Source organism: Labeo rohita, chromosome 15 (genome assembly GCF_022985175.1).
Source record: "Labeo rohita strain BAU-BD-2019 chromosome 15, IGBB_LRoh.1.0, whole genome shotgun sequence".
In the NCBI taxonomy this organism is placed as follows: Eukaryota; Metazoa; Chordata; class Actinopteri; order Cypriniformes; family Cyprinidae; genus Labeo; species Labeo rohita.
In genome coordinates this window covers 1839447-1859173 of record NC_066883.1, presented here as the reverse complement: position 1 = coordinate 1859173, position 19727 = coordinate 1839447, and the positions used below count along the sequence as shown (strand labels likewise).

General features: G+C 37.8%; 1 protein-coding gene across 2 annotated transcripts in view; it reads right to left on the bottom strand.

Moving 5' to 3' along the window:
* Positions 1 to 6000: 6000 nt before the first annotated feature.
* The window catches only part of rsrc1 (arginine/serine-rich coiled-coil 1), a 176348-nt gene continuing 162621 nt past the window's right edge, over positions 6001 to 19727 (bottom strand). The window contains exons 8-10 of one of the 2 annotated variants that reach the window (XM_051128713.1): positions 16241 to 16347; positions 11372 to 11482; positions 6001 to 7241 (exon numbers count right to left, since the gene is read on the bottom strand). In XM_051128713.1, coding sequence (XP_050984670.1) covers positions 7149 to 7241; positions 11372 to 11482; positions 16241 to 16347 — 311 coding nt within the window. In that variant the 3' untranslated portion in view covers positions 6001 to 7148. The remainder of the gene's footprint in view (positions 7242 to 11371; positions 11483 to 16240; positions 16348 to 19727) is intronic. The other variant, XM_051128715.1, reaches the window with a different exon arrangement.

Below are 19727 nucleotides of genomic sequence, written 5' to 3'. Positions count from 1 at the left end.
CATTACTTTTCATGCATTGCACTGCTTTTGTTTCTCCATAGTGCCTTACACTTGCCAGTCATTTTCCTGATCTTTATAGGTGCAATTTTATTAATTGATGCATTAATTGAAGTTCAACTTGTCAAATACAGCATCATAGAGATAACATTTAAGAACAAAACACTAGCGTACATATATGTAGAATAACATACTCTATCAAAGACAAAGCAAAAGTAATTAAACAGAGCTACATCCTTTCTAACAGTGTTTGAGATGTTTAGGCTCTTACGGATAAGCAGATCTAATGTGTCCATGACTGTGGGTGGGTCCTTCCACATGCTGAGTGAGATAAAAAAAAAAAAAAAAAAAATGGTGCTAGTTTTATTAGGGCTATCTATATGTATATTAAAATTGCCAGTAATTACAATGAATTACTTTTTATAAATAATTATATACAATTAACAATTAATTTGAATTAACATTCATAAATATTCATAAACATACATAAATTCAGTGTTAGTTGCAGACAGAAGCTCTGTAAAGTCATCAAAAAATGTTTGAGAGTATCTTGATGGTCTGTAAATAATTAGAAATAAAACACAAGGCGTGCCTTGTGTTTTACACAATACCAAAATACTAAAATATAAGAGATCTCCAAGGGATATTTGTTATGCACACCCCCACAAAAGTGAAATTTGGAGGGGCGGATTCATTTAAAACGGTCATCTAGTCAAATTTCATTTAAAACATAAAAAACTAAACTGTTTGTAGAGATAACATCGACTAAAAATGATTTGTTCATAAGTGATTTGTTTTCGTTTTCATAACAATGTTGCTGTGACATCTAATAGGTAGCAGATACATTTATAGTACAATTTGTACAGGTCTTTGTCTGTCCTTTAATTATCAAAACTTAGATAGGAAGGCCTAAAGACACATTGTGTTCCCAGTTACTCTGGAAACCTTTGTGAATGTCACTGCTGTTAAACAGGGACCTCCCACACATCATTGTGAGCTGTTATCTCCAGTACTCACAGGTTTGGTGTTTTTTCTTCAGCTGGAGCAGATGAAGAGTGGTTCAGAGCTTGCTAGGAGACAATTGAAATCAAACAAACAAACAAAAAAAAAAACCTTCTGAGTCTCCCACCCGTGAGAGAAGGGACCTTATCAAACACAACCACATTTTGGTTGCAACATTTTGTCTTGTCATGGTAATTGCATATAGTTCTAAAACTATTATTATAACTTGTCGGACTGCTATAAACATGGTCATACCCACCACTGAGATCCCCAAGGTTCAGGCCGCTGTATTTTTTCAGAGGTATACATAAGGAAAGTTATGAAACAATTGCCTTACATTAACTCATTTGCCTTATATTAACAGACTTTCTCATGAGGTTTCCCAGCAGATTAACAGTCTAACGTTTGAGATCAAATCAAAGTAGTCTGGCTTTACTGTTCACAGAAGCTGCTGAGTGTGAATTTCAGAATGATGCTTCAGTTGACAGTCAAGTGTGAGATAAGATGCAAGGAGCTAAACTCAGATCATAAACTTTCTCTTGTTCTTCTTTTTATAGACAAATATCTTCCCATAGCTTCTTCTTTAACCTGAAAACACATTGATGTTGGCCTCTTTATAGTATACTTTGAGAACACAGTCAAATATGTGTGCACACTCAAAAAAGTCTGTAAATCTCTTTCTGGCAGTCTGATTTGTTTCTGTGGTCGCATTTGTGGAGCAACACCATCACCTAGTGGCACACCCTGGACTGGCATTTTACCAGGAATTATTTGTTGAGTATTCAGCATCACTGACTTGACTGGTCCTGTTGTTGTTCAGTTGGACTGTTATTTGCATTACCACTTAAAGGGGTCATCAGATGCCCATTTTCCACAAGTTGATATGATTCTTTAGGGTCTTAATGAAAAGTCCATAACATACTTTGGTTAAAATTTCTCAATGGTAATGTAAAACAACACCCTTTTTACCTTGTCAAAATCATTCCTGTTTACAGCAACCCACTTCTTTAAATGCTAATGAGCTCTGCTCACCCTGCCTCTTTTTGCATGACGAGCAGATCGTAAACTTAAGCCGCGAACCTTGCTAACTAGCACATTATTAAGAAAGGCAATTTGTGAAGATTCATTAAAAAAAACCCTTATTACTCACTTCTTTTGTAGGTGAAGCTGGATCACGAATGATTTGTGTGATTTTAGATGCTTTTATGTAGATCGCCAGGCACATTCCCTTCAAAAATGAAAGTAACGTTAGGTAGCGGCTCAGATGTTGGGAGTAAATGATGACTGCTATGATCATTATTACATCCAACAACAGAACACCTCAATCGCTCATTCGTAGATGTTGTTGTCTACTCCTGCAATGGCGTCAAACCCATGGCAGACAGTTCAAGGTAACATGTCAGTGTCAATCAACTATCGTGGGAGCGGTTATGGTCTGTGTGATGTCACACAGCCAAGAATCTTGATTTGAAAAAGGGGTTATAATTTATATGGATTTCTTAAAAAAATTATTGGGTGGAAGAAAACCACTCAGGGAACAGACAGCATTTAAGACTTAAGTTTGCCTGGTAGAGGGAGCTCTGGCTTAAATGGCTTAAAGTCCTCCGTGTCCTGTCTAGAACCCACATGTGGAGGTTCCAGATGTCTGGACATGGGTGCCAGATAGTGATCCATCTCTGAGAAGGAAGATACTTCTTCTGGTGAATTCGCCAGGGAGGGGCTGTCTCGAAGAGCATGAGGTTCAAGAAACTGGTCTAGGCCATTCAGTACGGTGCAACCTGCTCCTTGTCCTTCCTGACCTTGCACAGTGGCTGGGGGACACAGTGCAAGTAGATTGGGGAAAACGCATACTTGCATAGGTTCAGGGCCAACTGTGTGCCAGTGTGTCTGTACCAAGGAGCCTCTCAGCTAGGGAGTAAAACAGTGGGCAAAGGGAGAATTCCTGGAAAGTAAACAGGTCTTATCTGGGCCTCTGTGAATCAACTCCTGATCAGCTGAACTAGCTGGTAATAGAGTCTCCACTCTCCCGAGTGTGTAAGCTCACTCAGAATGTGGATGGCAGGGAGCGACCTGAGATTCTGCTGACTTCAAACGAGGAGACAATGGGCAAGTTGCAGCAAGTCATCTGGAGGCAACCACAACAGGCCTGAACACTTGTTCTATGGGCACTCTTGCCCATAGAAAGGCAAGGTCCAACCATGGGCTGAAAGTGTGCCAAAAGGTCTGCACGATGCGTGCAATGGCACCATGCTTGTCTCAGGACTCGGCTGTGTAGCCAGTAGTGGCGTTACTGCAGCTACAGATCCCAAATGCCCAAGAAACCTCTGAAATTGCTTCAGTGGAACCACTGTTTTCCCCTTAAAATAATTAATGGAAAGTTCAGCACCTACTGGGCGCACTCATTCATGAGATGTGCAATCATGTTGACCAAGTCCAACTCCAATACCAAGAAAAGAGATGCTCTGCACAGGGAGAAGAGCTTGCCGAGACAAGCTACTGGTTTACCCAAAACCTCAGATGCCTGAGCACAAGGTCCCTGTGCTCACACAACAGATCTTAAGAGTGTGCTAGAATGAGCCAGTTGACGAGATGAGGAAGCTGATGCTTACTGCCTTTAATGTGGCAAGGGCACCCTCCGTGACTTTGAGAAAACGCAGGAAGACAGAGACAGCCCGAAGGGGGGACCTTGTAATGGTACACCTCAAAAAGCAGAGCGAAAAATCCGAGACATAGACGTATGCGTCCTTCAGGTCGACCAACCTTCGGTTGGACGCGTATCTCAATGCATTTGTGTGTCAACCTCTTGAACAGGAGCTTGTACAGGGCCCGGTTCAAGACTTGTTGATCCAAGATTGGCTGTAACCCCCTCACCTTTCTTCTTTACAATGAAACCCAGAAGCAGAGCCAGTGACTATGGAGTGGCACTTAACCTTGCTCCCTGGATCCCACAAGGGACTAACTAGAGACAACTGAGGACAAAACGTGTCCTTGAAATACGAACTCTTTCTTAACTGTCTTAATTTTAAAACACACACTTTTTGTGTAAATCGTTCGTAAAGCCGTTTTGATGTAGACTTTCAACTCTTTGGTGGACACACGTTAGCCATATGTTCTATTAGTCTTTTTTGCATTTATGCAATATACTGGAGCCAAACCCAAAGAAGTACACCAGAATATTCCACTGCATTCCTGGACACACAATTTGCACAGCTGTAATTCACTGAGGGGGATTATGCTAATTGTGAATGAGCGTGCATGAGCGCCCTATTTATGAATGATTGGAATTCATTAACATACACGTTTAACTATCAAATTGGACATTACTCAGTAATCGTTTTACTCAGAATTTATACATATATTTACACATTTCATGAATGAGGCTAATTAACTATACATTATCAGACATTATATACGTAGACAAAATGAAATGAAAATGCCATCAAAACAGGCGGTTCCCTTCAGAGATCATTTCTCTACACTTTAGAATAGGGAACACTTATTCACTATTAACTACGACTTTTCTCTCAATAAATTCCTAATTTGCTGCTAATTAATAGTTAGTAAGGAAGTTAAGTTTAGGTATTGGATAGGGTTAGGGACGTAGAATAAGGTCATGTAGAATAAGGCATTAATATGTGCTTAATTAGTACTAATAAATGGCTAATATTATAGGAATATTTATGCTAATAAATAACTAGTTAAGAATAAAGTGTTACCATAATTTCATATCAAAACACCTATGCTGCGTTTTGACTTTATTTATTCAATTAAATCATAGCCTTTTGAAGTTTAATCATCACAGTAAGCCATATCATGATTCTTGTCTTTCCGTCCTCAAGTTTTAAGACCTTAAAGGCATTTGTGTCTTTTTATTTCCTTAAACTTGATACAAGTTGATGTGACAATGATGAATAATGTAGATTACGTTTTTGTGTGGGGGAAACGACACGTCATATTCATGACATTTTTCTCATTGGTTATTTTAGTAGCATGAAAAACAAAATGGTCACTGAATTTGGGATTAAAACATAACAGAAAAAGAGCAACAAAAGTTCCCCTTCACTAAAACGGATGCTTTCAGTCTAGCACAAGCTCACTGAATCTTTCTGTCTAAACCACAAAATGAATTTCTTTTTTCTGCACTGTTGTTTACGATGACAGCATTCGCGAGAGTGCAGAATGCATTCCGTGAGCGCATGAACTGAACACAACTGTAGCGTGTGTGTGTTTTGTTATAATGCTCAACACTGGGGAAAGACAAGCATAAAGAAAATGCATTGTGAGCATATCTAAACATATGCCTCAATAAAACATTTTCATTCATTTTAAAATTTCACTTTAATCGCGACAGTCTTAAAGGATTTATTTTAACTGAGCACAGGCATTTTTGTTTACCTTTTATATGGCTCAGAAATGCAGACTCTTTTTTATCAGGAATTTTACAGGAGGCTACTCAAGTATTTAGTTTTAACCAGAGGTCTTCAACCCTGCTCCTGAGGAACCACTCTCCTGGAAAGTTTATTTCTGCAATTTTCAAGCAGAGGAGCTTGATTGACCACTTCAGGTGTGTTTGATTAGGGTTGTAGCTAAACTCTTCAGAATAGTGGGTCCCCAGGAACAGGGCCGAAGACCTCCGGTTTTAACCATAATTTGTATTTGTCATTTTCAACCCAGCGCTGGCTGAAGTGGCAACCTCCCAGCATGTTTTATCTCCCGCTCTGTTCTGTCAGTCTCAATGTGCGTCCTCTGATCACACTATAACCACACGCGCAGACTCGAGAGGAACTGTTAGGCTTATTTTATGTTAAAAAAAAAATGTATCATCCAGTGAATTACTATGAAACCAATTCAACCGCATTTTCAAGCACCCGTATGAACCCTGTTAAACATTTGATAGAATTTTGGATCCTGTGAACCAAGGGTCAGACTGTCCATGTCCATTACAACCCGCTGTAACAAAAGCACTTGTTGTACTTAACATTAACTTCCACAATTTTGGGGTATGTTTACAAAAGAACCTCGTTTTATAGATAAATTTAAGAACATTCATGTAATGAGAGATAAACAGCACAAATGCTGAGGCACAGACATTAAAGCAAAAAAGTATTACAACCATCTCGGGTCTCCCCTATATGTGGGGATGCAGACCACCTGATCTCTCATGAAACATAATAAATATTTCATTATCCAAATGCATCAGTCATCATCTCAACTGTATTATATGCATTGTATGTATATAGAAATGGCCCTGAATAGTCATAAGTAAAATAAGTCTCTTTGTAGTCTGCTGTAGACTTGATTACTAATAAAGAAGGCTGTTTGCAGGGGCGTAGCAGGCAATTTAAAAGTGGGGGGGACAGTATGGTGATGTGACCCAAGGGTGTTCATACAGTATAATAAATTTTAAATTCACAAGAGCAACAAGATTTGAAGCTCATGGCAGACGCCCAAGAGATTCGTGCTGTGATTGGCTAAACGTTAGTTCACTCAAATCTAATTAACAAATCAGAGAACACCCCTGAAAACCCCTGTTCATAGCTCTGTTCTTGGCTATCTGACATGCAGCAAGTTTCACAAGTAACTGCTAATCTCACTTCAGCTCCCTCAACCTCACTTACTAAAGACTGGTCATGAAAACACTCTAGACATTAAAAATGATGAACAGTACCATGCAGAAACTGTACCGTGATTCCTCAATAGGCTTTCACGTTGTCATTCTTTACTATACAAAGTTTATGACTAATAAGTTTTATCCAAGATTTACAACCATTTATTTTGAAAAAAGAAAACAAAAAAAAAGAAAAACAACAAAACCCTACTACACACTAAATACAATTGTCATCTATGCTAATGAGAAGAACGTCTGCTCAAACTTAAAAAAAAAAAAAAAAAAAAAAAAAAAAAGGACACATTTTGTGTAAATCACTTCTAAAACCTCAATACTACCATTATTAGTTAGTATGAAGTAGAATAAAGATTTAAAAATTCAGAATAAGCACATGCTGAAATTCAATTTTGGATCACATTTCTGATAGAAACCAGCAGGTGGAGCACTTGCTCCTTTTTGAGATCTGCTGGAATTACAGAGGCTAAGACTACAGCGAGTCCACATCCGCACAGGTTTGGGGGTCTGAGGAAGCTGGATTTGTTCAGGATACTGGACTCCCCATGAGTCTCTCCTGACGCAGAGAAATCAGTCTGTTCAACCACAACCGCTCTGCCTCCTCTTTATCCATGAAGAGCTGCAGGAGAGTGAGAAAGCCAGTTAACTTCAATTCATTTAGACTATTAAATTACAATGAACTTCCAAAGAACTTTACTACTGTGTCCATCACAGAGCATCACTACAGGAACAGCCAAAACCTCACTGTGCCAAACTCTGAATCATCCACATTTTTGTCAGAGGAATGAAAATTTTGTTTTAATAGTGTAGTTTTTTTTTTCTTTTTTCTCTTGTTGGTAACACTTTCAATCAGGAAACATATTCACTATTAACTAGATGCTTATTATCATTAATAAAAATTGGCTGTTTATTAGTACTTATAAAACATACCAATGCCTTTTTATTCAGCACAATTATACTCTGTCTCAGTGTCTTTCTTTTTTTATTAGGGGTTCAAGCACGTAGTGCTGAAACCCAATTGTAATTGATAGGACGTTTATTATTATTATTATTATTCTGCGCTAAAACTGATCATGCAGACCAAACTGTAAGGCCTAGAGAGCTGAAACTTGGTCAGAAGGTAGTAGTCTGGCTCGCTACTCAGACACAAAGTCTCGTCCCAATCGGCCTAAAAGGGGTGCTACAGTGCAAAACTGAAATTTCAGACATTTATTGCCCTTGATCGTACATTTTTTGTCATAGACTCAAAAACTTTACATCATTGCAATCCTTGCAACGCATTGTTGCAATCTATGGCTATTTTTGTGGCAAGATAAATATTTAAAAGAAACAAATAGTGAAAAAAAAGAGCTGTGGTAAAACACACACACACACACACACACACACACACACACACGTTTGTTTTTGTGAATTGTGGGGACTTTCCATAGACTTATTATACTGACTTCCTTATTATAGGACTTCCTATACTTTCTATACTGACCAAACGATATTGTCTATCCCCTAACCCAACCCTAACCCTAAACCTACCCCTTACAGAAAACATGTTTGCATTGTTAAATTTTCAGAAAAAATCACTTACTATTTTTAATCTTTTTTTTTTACATTGTGGGGACAACAGGTTTTATTATCCTTGTGGGGACATTTGGATAATAACTACAATGTAGAAAACAATGTAGGACTACAATGTAGTAAAAACAAGTACACACACACACACATACATACATACATACATATATATATATATATATATATATATATATACACACACACACACACATATACATATATACACAGTGTTGGGGAAAGTTACTTTTAAAAGTAATGCATTACAATATCGAGTTACTCCCTAAAAGTAACTAATTACATTACTTAGTTACTTTTTATGGAAAGTAATGCCTTTTCACACCAAAAGCCTCATGTCAACTCTTCAGCAATAAAAAAAGGAAAACAAATGTTAGATTATCTTGAGTAATTTTTGCTTATTAGTATGGTTAAATTGGATCATTGAAGGTCGGCAGCAAAGACATTGGTTAATAAAATGTGTTATATTAACCACATAAAGGATGCATAAAGGATATTTGTATTATTTAAGATATTTAAACATTGCAGGTTTGCATCATATTCTGAGTTGAATTTCACTGTTTTTATTCATTTTGAGGAATACTGAATCTGTTTTCTGTTAGTGAGATGAATTAATGCATGTTCACATTTATTCTAGAACTAACATCTTACTCCCGAAGTCTCTCAACATGTGGACAGGAGAGCTTTTAATCAATAAATGGGGGGAAAAGTAACTGGCATTACTTATTTGAAAAGAGTAACTCAGATATTTTCTTCTCAATTAAAAAGTAATACGTTACTTCTAACTACCTGACTAACTATTAATAAGCAGGGGTTAATTGAGGCAAAATCATTAATAGTTTGTTAATAGCGAGAACTGGACCTTAAAATAAAGTGTGACTGTTATGGGTAAGTATGAAACAAGAATAAGTACTAATAAACAGCCAATATGCTAGTAGTATGCACTAGTTAATAGTGAATATGTTCATTAGGCTGCAGTGCTTTTTATTCCTTATTCACAGGTGTGCAGTGGATGATTTTGATGTGAATACAGGAAATACATTCACATAGACACAAAAACAGAGCAGATACACAGGGAAGGATGTAAGTCTGATGTCTTCATTAGGCAGAACAGCAGAAAATATAAATGTCAATGCTGTTATGATTAGTTGGGATGACACATATTTGGTCTAAAACCACTTGATCAAATGATTTTTCTTTCTTTGCTAAATGATGAAAACCGAATCAGTTCGGTTCAATTTATTTTGCCACGAGTCTTAGTGAGAGAATATGCTGACGACAAATGCAATGTTGTTTTTTAAGAACTGAAAGAGCTGTATATTGGATTAGAAATGCACAACCCATTGGATATTATTACAGTAAACACTGTGATCCCTATCTGTGCAGCACAAGTGAACGTTACAGAGTCCTCCTACAGAGAGAAGTGAGATGTTATTGAGATCAGATAATCTGCGCCCACAGTGGGAAATCTGTGACTGTCTGCGTGTGCGCGATTTAAAATTCCCTCGTCGTTTACTCCACTCAGAGGCACGAGGAAGCCTGGATTCGGCCGAGGTCTACGAACGGCCCGACGTTATAGATCTGAAATGTAAGTAAGCCTTTTGAAACAAATCTTTCCTATTGGTTTCTAATGGATTCCAAGTCTGCGCTCTAATTGTCTCGGTTGGCTTAATATAGGACAATCACAGCTGCGATTAGATTTGGAGAAAGTGTAAATGGTATTGCATCATAAACACATCAGACATGGTAATACGCGCGGTTGATTCGGATGTCAGCGTAAAGGGAGAATTTGAGTGATTCCCACATTAGTTGTGCTTATGAGTTCCTTAAGTTTGGAAGTTCCGGATTCTTCTCCAACACTCATCACTCATTTCCTTCATCCAAAAAACACGAGAGGCACCAAATCAAATCTGCGCTTCGGAAAGACTGATCGCTTCCATCCCGCCGCCGCCGTGCGCGGATGTGCGTGCGCATTATAAGCGTGTCATTTACATCGGGTTAGGGTCCGCCCGTAGCGCTCGTTCGGGCTCTCCGTTTGCTTGGGAAACACGTGCACGTGTAGCGCTAATAGACTTGAGGGTGTACGTCGCCCGCTTCCCCGCGCCTTATCTTTTTGTAGGCGATTCCGCGACACGACGACGAGCCTCCTCTGACTCTTAACGCACCTAGCGAAGCGCGGCTAACGAGTTTGAAATTACAGTAGATACAGTAAGTGGTGGTGGCTAAATGATTGAATCATTACTGGTGATCAGGGCTCCCTCGCCTTGGGCATATTGCTGCAATAGATCAGCCTGTCGAGCTCATCTGCATCAGTCACACATAACCCAGTTTGCAGAGTGAGAGAGACGGAGCGCGCTTTCATAGGAAATTCTGTCTGCCAATATTACTGAGGGTGCATAAGAAGGGCCCTGAGTGGGTTGTCAAGAAGTGGAGCTTCAGAAATAGGCAATTTCTACTAGGGTGGGGGAAAAGAAGCCTTGGGAGCGGAGAAATATCGATTGGAGGCCTTTTGGGAAGCTTAAGTGTAACTTCGGATGCTGGGCCTGCGACGCCAAAGCCTTATTTGATGTATGTTGTGAATAACATTGTTTTTTCTTTAAAAGAATTAGAGAGGTTCATGAGGAGGAGAGATTACCTTCTGATTTTAAAACACACACCAGCGAGGATTCTCCAATTTAGTATGATTTCTAAACTGTTTTCCTCATGGGGACTGAAACTTTGGCCCCACAACATTAAAAAATTACTATACTTTATAGAATACTTTGTTATCTAGATAGGGGCATTCAATAGACCTCTATTGTTTCATATACAGCCAGGTATAAATACTAGAATCTAATGCTCTATTTCTACAAAAATACTTTACTTTTATACTGTTTTTGGTCACACTTTAGTTTGGGGACCGGTTCTCACTATTCACTAACTATAAACTACGACCTTTGTCTCAAACTCCTGATTTATTAATAGTTAGTAAGGCAGCTGTTAAGTTTAGGTATGGGCTACCATACTTGAAATATGCTCATGCAGAATAAAGCAGAATAATACGCATGCTAGACTAAAATGTTAATGGTACTTTGTTTTTACAAATAGAGATGTCTCCAAAGCAAGGTTTTGGAAGGTTTTGTCAGCTCACATGCAAGTAGGTACACACACACAAAACAGTCTTACGTTAGGGTGAGCCAGGGTGTTGCTGTCATTGTACATGATGGCGGTGGGCAAAAGGGTGACTTCCTCTTTTATAGTCTCTGCCTCTTTCTTGATCTCTGAAGCTTCAGTCACCTACAAATAAAAGGCTGTGTTATTTACAAAAACATAAGAAATCACACAGCGTGCTCATTTGCCCCTTATTTCAAACATTTATCTTATTCATAATACTCAAATCCACCCCCACTTTGCATGATGAGGTGTTTAATTAAAGAGAAACGCCCCATTCCTTAACTTTTTTACTATCATGTCTTATGATACATTCCAGACAACTTGGAAATAACTTCTAGATCAGCACTTGGACATTCGACCCGTGAACTCAGGGCAGATTGATCGGTTATTTTAATAAAAATAATACAATTTATATACTTTTTAATGCCAAACGCTCGTCTTGCCTTACTCTGCTTGGACTGTTTTTGTTGTGGTTCATGACAGTTAGTGTATGTGGAAAAACTCCCATCTCATGTTCTCCCTCAACTTCAAAATGGTCCTATATCGCTGTTTTACCTTTTTTGTTAAGGGTGTTTGATCTTCTTTGCACGTTCACTTTGCAAAGACTGAGTCGGTACTTCTGCAGCGATGTAGGATGATTTTGAAATCATTTTTGAAGTTGAAGGAGAAAATACGATTGGAGTTTTTTTACATACCCTAACTGTCTTGAACCAGAATACACAGAGTTCATGGAGAGCAAGACAAGACGAGCATTTGTCCCTTCTTTCTCGGTTGGTATCGTTTACAACCGCATTTGTGATCGTTTGAACCCGCGTTTAAACTACATTTTGGAAGTTCAAAATTGGGGCACCATATCAGTCCATTATATGGAGAAAAATCCTGAAATAATTTCCTCAAAAAACATAATTTCTTTTCGACTGAAGAAAGAAAGACATGAACATCTTGGATGACAGGTGGGTGAGTACATTATATGTGAATCTTTGTTTTGGAAGTGGACTTCTCCTTTAACCGAAAATTGTACGTCATTTATGGATTTTTTTTTTTATTAGTGATGGAAAAATCTTTTTCCATCACTAATTTTTTTATTAGTGATGGAAAAAGGCTGTCCATTCAGTTGGTGGCGAGTGCGCTCCAGTGTGTCAGCAGAGCACTGGATCCACAACAAAAATGAAACTCAATTGTGCTATGCATTTGATTATGCACAGGTGATCTATCACGCCACATTAAAGAGTGCCAAACGGTATTTATTGCTTGAATTTCCTAATGAAATGGACAGAATTTGAAATCTAAGACTTTGTTTCATATCAAAAGTAACAAAGCACAAAGCTTAGCATATTGTGATTTATTGGAAGGGAAGCACACTATGTAGCCTACTGTTCATTCATCAGCTGAAAACAGCATAGACCAAAAGATCGATTGGAATTTAAGTATCGATATTGGTTCATTAAAATGTCTATTAAAAGAATCTATTAAAATCGAGAAATCTTTTTTTCAACTCAGCAATAGCGTATTTTGTTGTTTTTAGTGGGTGTGGTGTTGAACATGAAAAGTGACGCACAGTCTCTGTTCATCTGTGCTCTTCAAAATAAATGCATATATCGTCCTGTAGGTTCATGATTAAAAATAAAAATGTGGACAAAAATAAAAGCAATTAAATGTGTTATTATAATTAAAATATGAAAATTAAAGTCACTGATAATAATAAATTATGACGGAATTCAGTCACTTAATGTTATATACCTCAGAAAAGACAACAATATAACGTATGTTATATATAACAAGCCCACTTCAACCTTTAGAACATTCATTGTTTTTTAATTAAATACATGTGAGGAGTGAAAGAGTGGAAGCCTTTTGTGGAGTAGGTGCTGGAATTTTCACAAAGAAAACAGTATAATTTAATGAACTGATAAAAAGTTGTTCCTGTTCAGTCTGTTATTAAATATCATTCTCTTGATGAACTCTTATTAAACCATTTCCGCAAGTCCTTAAAATTGACTCTTCCTCATCCCAGTAAAATGATGTGGCCGCTCAGACACACAATATTCAAATATGTTCTGGTGGCCTGGCAACTTCTCCCGGTGCTCTCAATCTGGGCCTTTGCATGTGCAATATCCACCTTATTTTACAATGCGGAAGTACGCTGTTTTCTGGTAATGTGTTAGACGTCCGCTTCATAATCTGCCATAGGGAAATAACAAGAAGAATATCGAAGTGCAGTAAACGGTAAAACAGTTTGCACTACAAACCAGTGTGTTCATAATTAAGATAATGCAATCAAATATTAAATGTTAAGACACACCAGTTTGCAGTATCAAGCAGCAAAACGAGCTTTTTGTGCAGCTAAAAATAGCTGAAAGTGGATGAGACCGGAGGCCAGACACAAAGAAATGTACGAACAGCTGCACCCAATCTTATGGGAAAAATAAGGTTGATAGGCTATACTATCAAAATATTCTAACTTTAATATCTACAGTTTAAATTCTCAAAAAATGTTGACTTTATTCTTGAAATATTATGACTTTAATCTATTTTTTAACGTGACACTTAAACGTTGTTGTAGCTTATAAAATGATACCTTAATTTTTTTCTTTTTCAAAATGAATGGCAGCATTTTATGTTAGTTTTTTAAGCAAAAAAAAAAAAAAAAAGAAGTCAAGGCAACATCATGAGATCAATATGTTAGCATGACGTGTGACTGGAATTCACTGAAGTTTGAAGTGGGACATTTCAACTCAGACGTTCCCACTTCCGACCTAGTCTTGAATGCAGTATTATTCACTGGAGATCCACTCTGTTTTGGTGCCATAAATAGTCACAATTTAGAGCCCTTAAAGCAGGGCTCTTCAGCTCCAGCGTCCTGTAGACTTTAGTTTCAACCATAATTAAATACACCTGTCTGTAATTTGCACGTAACTCTAAACACTGTGATTAGCTTGTTTGAGGTATTAGGGTTAGAGCTAAACTCAGCAAAACATTAACCTTCCAGGACTGGGCTGAAGAGCCTCTGCCTTAAAGGGATAGTTGACTCAAAAATGAAAATTAGCCCATTATTTTCCTACTTTCCAGGCATCCTAGGTATATATGACTTTCTTCTTTCAGATGAATCCAACTGGAGCTATATTAAAGAATTATCCTGGTACTTCCAAGCTCTATCATAGCAACAGGTGGGTGTTTCTTTTCAACAGTTCAAAACAAGTCCATCATAAGTCCATCCATCCATAATAAAAAGTGCCTCACATGGCTCTGGGGGGTGAATAAAGGTCTCCTGTATCGAAATACTCTTGACAAGTTTCTTTACCAATCCTCATTTGGTACTTCTAATTTGTGACCGTTGTTTTGTTTTGGTTTCTCCAAGGCGCGTTCGCGTTTGTGAAGTCTGAGCGGCACAATGCCGACCTATTACGCCACCCGCCCGGTGCTGTTTCAATGTACAACTGTGAGCACAAGCTAGATTAAAGTGATTATTCCATTTTAGATATGGATATTTTTCACAAAAACGCATTGATTTGCTGCAGGAGGCTTTTATTGACCCCCTGGAGCCGTGTGAGGCACTCTTTATTATGGATGTATGCACTTTATTTGACTTGTTTTGGATTGATGAAAAGAAATACCCATCTATGCCATTCTAAAGCTTGGAAGTGGCAGGATAATTTTATTTTATTTTTTTAATAAAACTCCGATTGCATTTGTCTGAAAAAGAAGGAAGTCATACACACCTAGGATGCCTGGAGGGTGAGTAAATAATGGACTAACTTTCATTTTTGGGTGACTTACCTCATGTTACTCAAAATCTGTATGACTTTCCTTTTTTTTGTGGTACATAAAAGAAGATATTTAGAGAAGCCAAAAATGTTTGTTTACCACCATTTTTCAAAATATTTTCTTTTGTGTTCCACAGAAGACAGAGATGTGTACATGAGATTTCCTTTCTGGGTGAACCATCCCTTTGATTTAAATAGACGTTCTGCTGTTCTTTTTAGTAATTAAGTAAGTAAAATTTACTTATGTAGCACCTTTCACAGACAAGGAGGAGTCACAAAGTGCTTTACAATAAAATATAACCAAAACAAAAAGTACTAACTGTACAAATACCACAAAAATTTAAATTTTAAAAGATTCAACAGAACCCATAGAGCCTTGTATAGTATAATCATAACTGTGCTCACTCTTGCAGGACACATCAACTCTCCCTAGTCCTTTATAACATCTGTATCCAGGTCTAGCAGACCCCTATTTTAATGTCAAGACCATGCTCTGCTCAGTGAGATCCAATTACTGTACATGGAATGGAAATTACTAAAAAAATCTAATGTATGCATTTGTGTTTGGTGTCCAAAGAATTTCCTCCATGTATGCTTTTATTGCTCCATCTATAGAGCTATTCCTACGTCATTCAGAAAAAAAACATAGTGATGTTAAGTGCTGGTCTAGTGTCAGTTCAGCAGTTCCCAGTGCAGTGCTGCAGTCCGTACAGACAGACCTGAGATCAGCACGGGAGATCGGCCCGGCCCTTCTGGGCCGTAATCTATCATACGGACTCATTTCAACTGTCACCTTTTGTCTCAGACCACAGAGATCTGTGAGCATTTGTTAGTAATCTAATTTGAGCGCTGAATGCGAATGCTGGCGGGACCGGATTCAGCAATGTTCTCTGTGGAGACAGTGAACGTGGCCCGCTGACGGCCCACCGACAGCCGGACGCTTTTCAAGAGCCCGAGCTCAAGCGGACAGGTGCCGCAGACCAAACGGAATTTAATGGCAATCATTTCATTTGCAGACAAACGGAAAGTAACTCGGCGAATAGAAATCAAATAAAAGAATATATATATATGAGAAGGAAGGCAAAGAGAATAGAGAAGGAGAGAGACAGAGATGTACCTTGGTGCCATCCCGAGATGATTTGAAAGCTTGAGGAACAAAGGAGTCGCTCTCAATGGCCTCGATGTCCTTTATCCTCCTCACCTGCTCCGCGAGAGACATTTCTTCTAGAGGAACAAAAAAACAGAGCGGTGAGTGGACAGGCGAGAGGTCAGCGGGGCAGGTCAGACGGTCACAAACCACAGAAACGGAAAAACATCATGTTGATTGATTCATCTCCCAGCGAATAACAGCGTCAATCTACTGGATACTGTAGTGCACATAAAAGCAGCTGTGCTCATGGGACGCTGGCCGTGTCCCGATCCCATTCCCCTTCTCTCTCAACCAGCTTCAGTATGTCAGTATGTCTCCAGCAAAACAACAGTGTACTGTCTAAACAGGCAAGAACACACAGTACATAGTACCAGGAAACAAGAATAGAAAATTTGTTGGACAGTTGTAGTTGGACATGAATGCAATTTACATGACAAAAGATCAGTTAGAAAACAGGTCTGTACAAAGTTTAGTGGATGTAGCTTGAAAGCTCCAGGATTTAATAGTCAGAAATGTTGGTCCCAGAAGATCAATATGTGGATCGATAATTAAAGTCTGTATGAAACTTCTCAACTGCATAAGTGAAAGTGAAATAGCTTTTCAAACGAGGAAAAAAAAAAATAAAAAATACAATAAAGGAGAAGAAGAATTGTCCATTTTGACTTTAAGATCTTGATTGCTCATGATATGATAACACTGAAGTTTTTACTGAGTAAACACCACCCAACCAAACAGAGCTTTCGAATGCAAATCTATGTACAGTTATTCATAGAGGTCCGTGCAATTCTGTTATGATGTTATTGATTTTTATTAAACAGTGTCTTAAGGCATATGAATCAATTATTTTAAAAAAAGCAAAAAAAAAAAGCAAATGGTAACACTTTAGTATGAGGAACAATTCTCACTATTAAATAGTTGCTTATTAGCATGCCCATTATTAACATATTGCCTATGTATTATTACTTATAAAGCACATATTCTGCATGACCATATTCTACATCCCTAATCCTACCCAGTATCTGAACCTAACAACTACCTTACTAATTATTAATAAGCATCAAATTGGTAGTTTATTGAGGCAAAAGTCATAGTCAATGGTTTGTTAATAGTGAGAACTGGAGCTTAAAATAAACTGTGGCCAAAAAATCTTGGCATGAGTCCGAAGTGGACACCAGTCAATAAAAAGATACAGCGTTGTGTATTGAATTGAAGATATGATGAGTTTTTCCATGCATTTATGATGTTGCTCTTTGTAAAATGATGCACGCTATACAACCTCAAATTTTAATGCAATATAGTATCACGAGCTCTTATTCTGGTATTTGCTACATATTGTATTCAAATCATTTCTCCTCATAATCATAACCATAAACACAAATGATTTATATTCCTTGCATATTTACATACTTACAGCAATATAATTTATTTTGGGTTGGACTGATACACAGAACACCTTGTCGTTTTTAGTCAAGCTGTCAGCTGTCTGCTATTGATGCCCTCTGGTGGTTGGGAAAGTGAATTCAAATTAATTGAAATGTCTTAAATGTCCTGTAGTTTTACCAATGATGACTATTAGTCTAGAAGGTGACACTTTATTTTGATAGTCCACATTCTACTGACTATACATCACTTTGCATGTACGTCAACTTATTCTACTAGCCCTAACTTAACCTAACAGTCTACTAATACTCTACTGAGAGTTAGTTTACATGTAGTGGCAAAATTATTTATAGTCAGAATGGCTAATGTGGACTACTTAAGAAAATCCATTCAGAATTTAGAATCCATTTAGAATAATCAATCCAGTAGGATATGTGACCCTGGACCACAAAACCAGTCTTGAGTAGCACAGGTACATTTGTAGCAATAGCCGAAAATACATTGTATGGATCAAAATAATCGATTTTTCTTTTATGCTAAAAATCTTTAGGATATTAAGATCATGTTCCATCAGGATATTTTGCAAATTTCCTGCCGTTAATATCTTAAATTAATTTTTGATTAGTAATATGCATTGCTAAAAACTTAATTTCGACAACTTTAAAGGTGATTTTCTCAATATTTTGATTTATTTGCACCCTCAGATTCCAGATTTTCAAATATTGTCCTATCCTAACAAACTATACACCAATGGAAAGCCTATATTTATTCAGATGATACACAAATCAATTTAAAAAAATGACCCTTATGACTGGTATTGTGGTCCAGGGTCACATACAGACATCAGTGGTTTAAATAGAATCTCAGTATGTTGTCTATGCAACGCATATACAATTATCAGGACAGGCAGAATTTCAAGGAGATTAAGAAAAAAAGGTTTCTCAAGGTAAACAGATCTTCTATGATTTCATATGCATACTTCTCTCTCTCTAATGTAATATTGTTTGGTACTATTATCATAAATAAATAGAGAAACTGGCTATATTGTGTCTAATATTTAAATTGTTCCATATCAACTTCTTGTTTATTGAACCGTCGTACAAAAGCAATTTCAATCGATAAGCTGTGATTGCCTACAGCCACAGCGGTGCTGACATTCAGAACACCAGCGCTGTTGTTTGTGTGATCCTGCTAAATAAAGACATCCTAAAACATAAAACACAATGCATTGCTGTTACTCAAATTCACCCACAATTTAATCTCTCTCCACACATATGCATGAAAATGCTCAGAAACAAACACTATTAGGTAGGAAGCATGCTCTCGCTCACACACACACACACACACACACACACAGATCCCTGCGCTAATGAGAAGAATTAATTTAATCCATTAACTGCCAGGGAGCAACTGTCACAACACATCTTCTCGCTCTGCTCGTTTAATGAATAAATGAATATTTGCTCTGGTTTTCTCTCTGTTAGCAGAAACGCTCGCTCTCTCTTCCTCTCTCTCTCTCACACACACACACACACACATACAGATTGTAGTGTTTGTCTTATCATACAGCTTATGAACATAACTTAAACACTGTAGCACTGACATTCTTTTTCTTGCAAACAGTTGACAATGAGAAAACCAAAACACTTCTAATGAATATCTAGTCTAATTCAAGTAACATACATGTGACGCAAACAAAGTGCAGTGTTAACTGCTCATGTCACAACACACCTGCTCTGAGAAACAAACCTGCAATAAAACGAGCCCAGACTATTTCAAGCATGTGTGTGTGTGTCCAAACACAACGTTAACAGTTTGCCTTCTCAAAAATACACATACTTGAGCATGAGGCAAAACGGAGGCGCAATATCCTCTAGGAGTCTACAGACTGTCCTTAAGATGACAGCAGTCCACTGACTCTCAATCACACACTTATTACTCCTCCTGTGAGTGTGTGTGTGTGTGTGTGTGTGTTCTGAACATCTTAATGACGGATACACAGACACAAACACACAAGCCCACCCAGATATATCAGTGACAACCTATCCTTGGCCCGGAATTCCATTAATGCCTC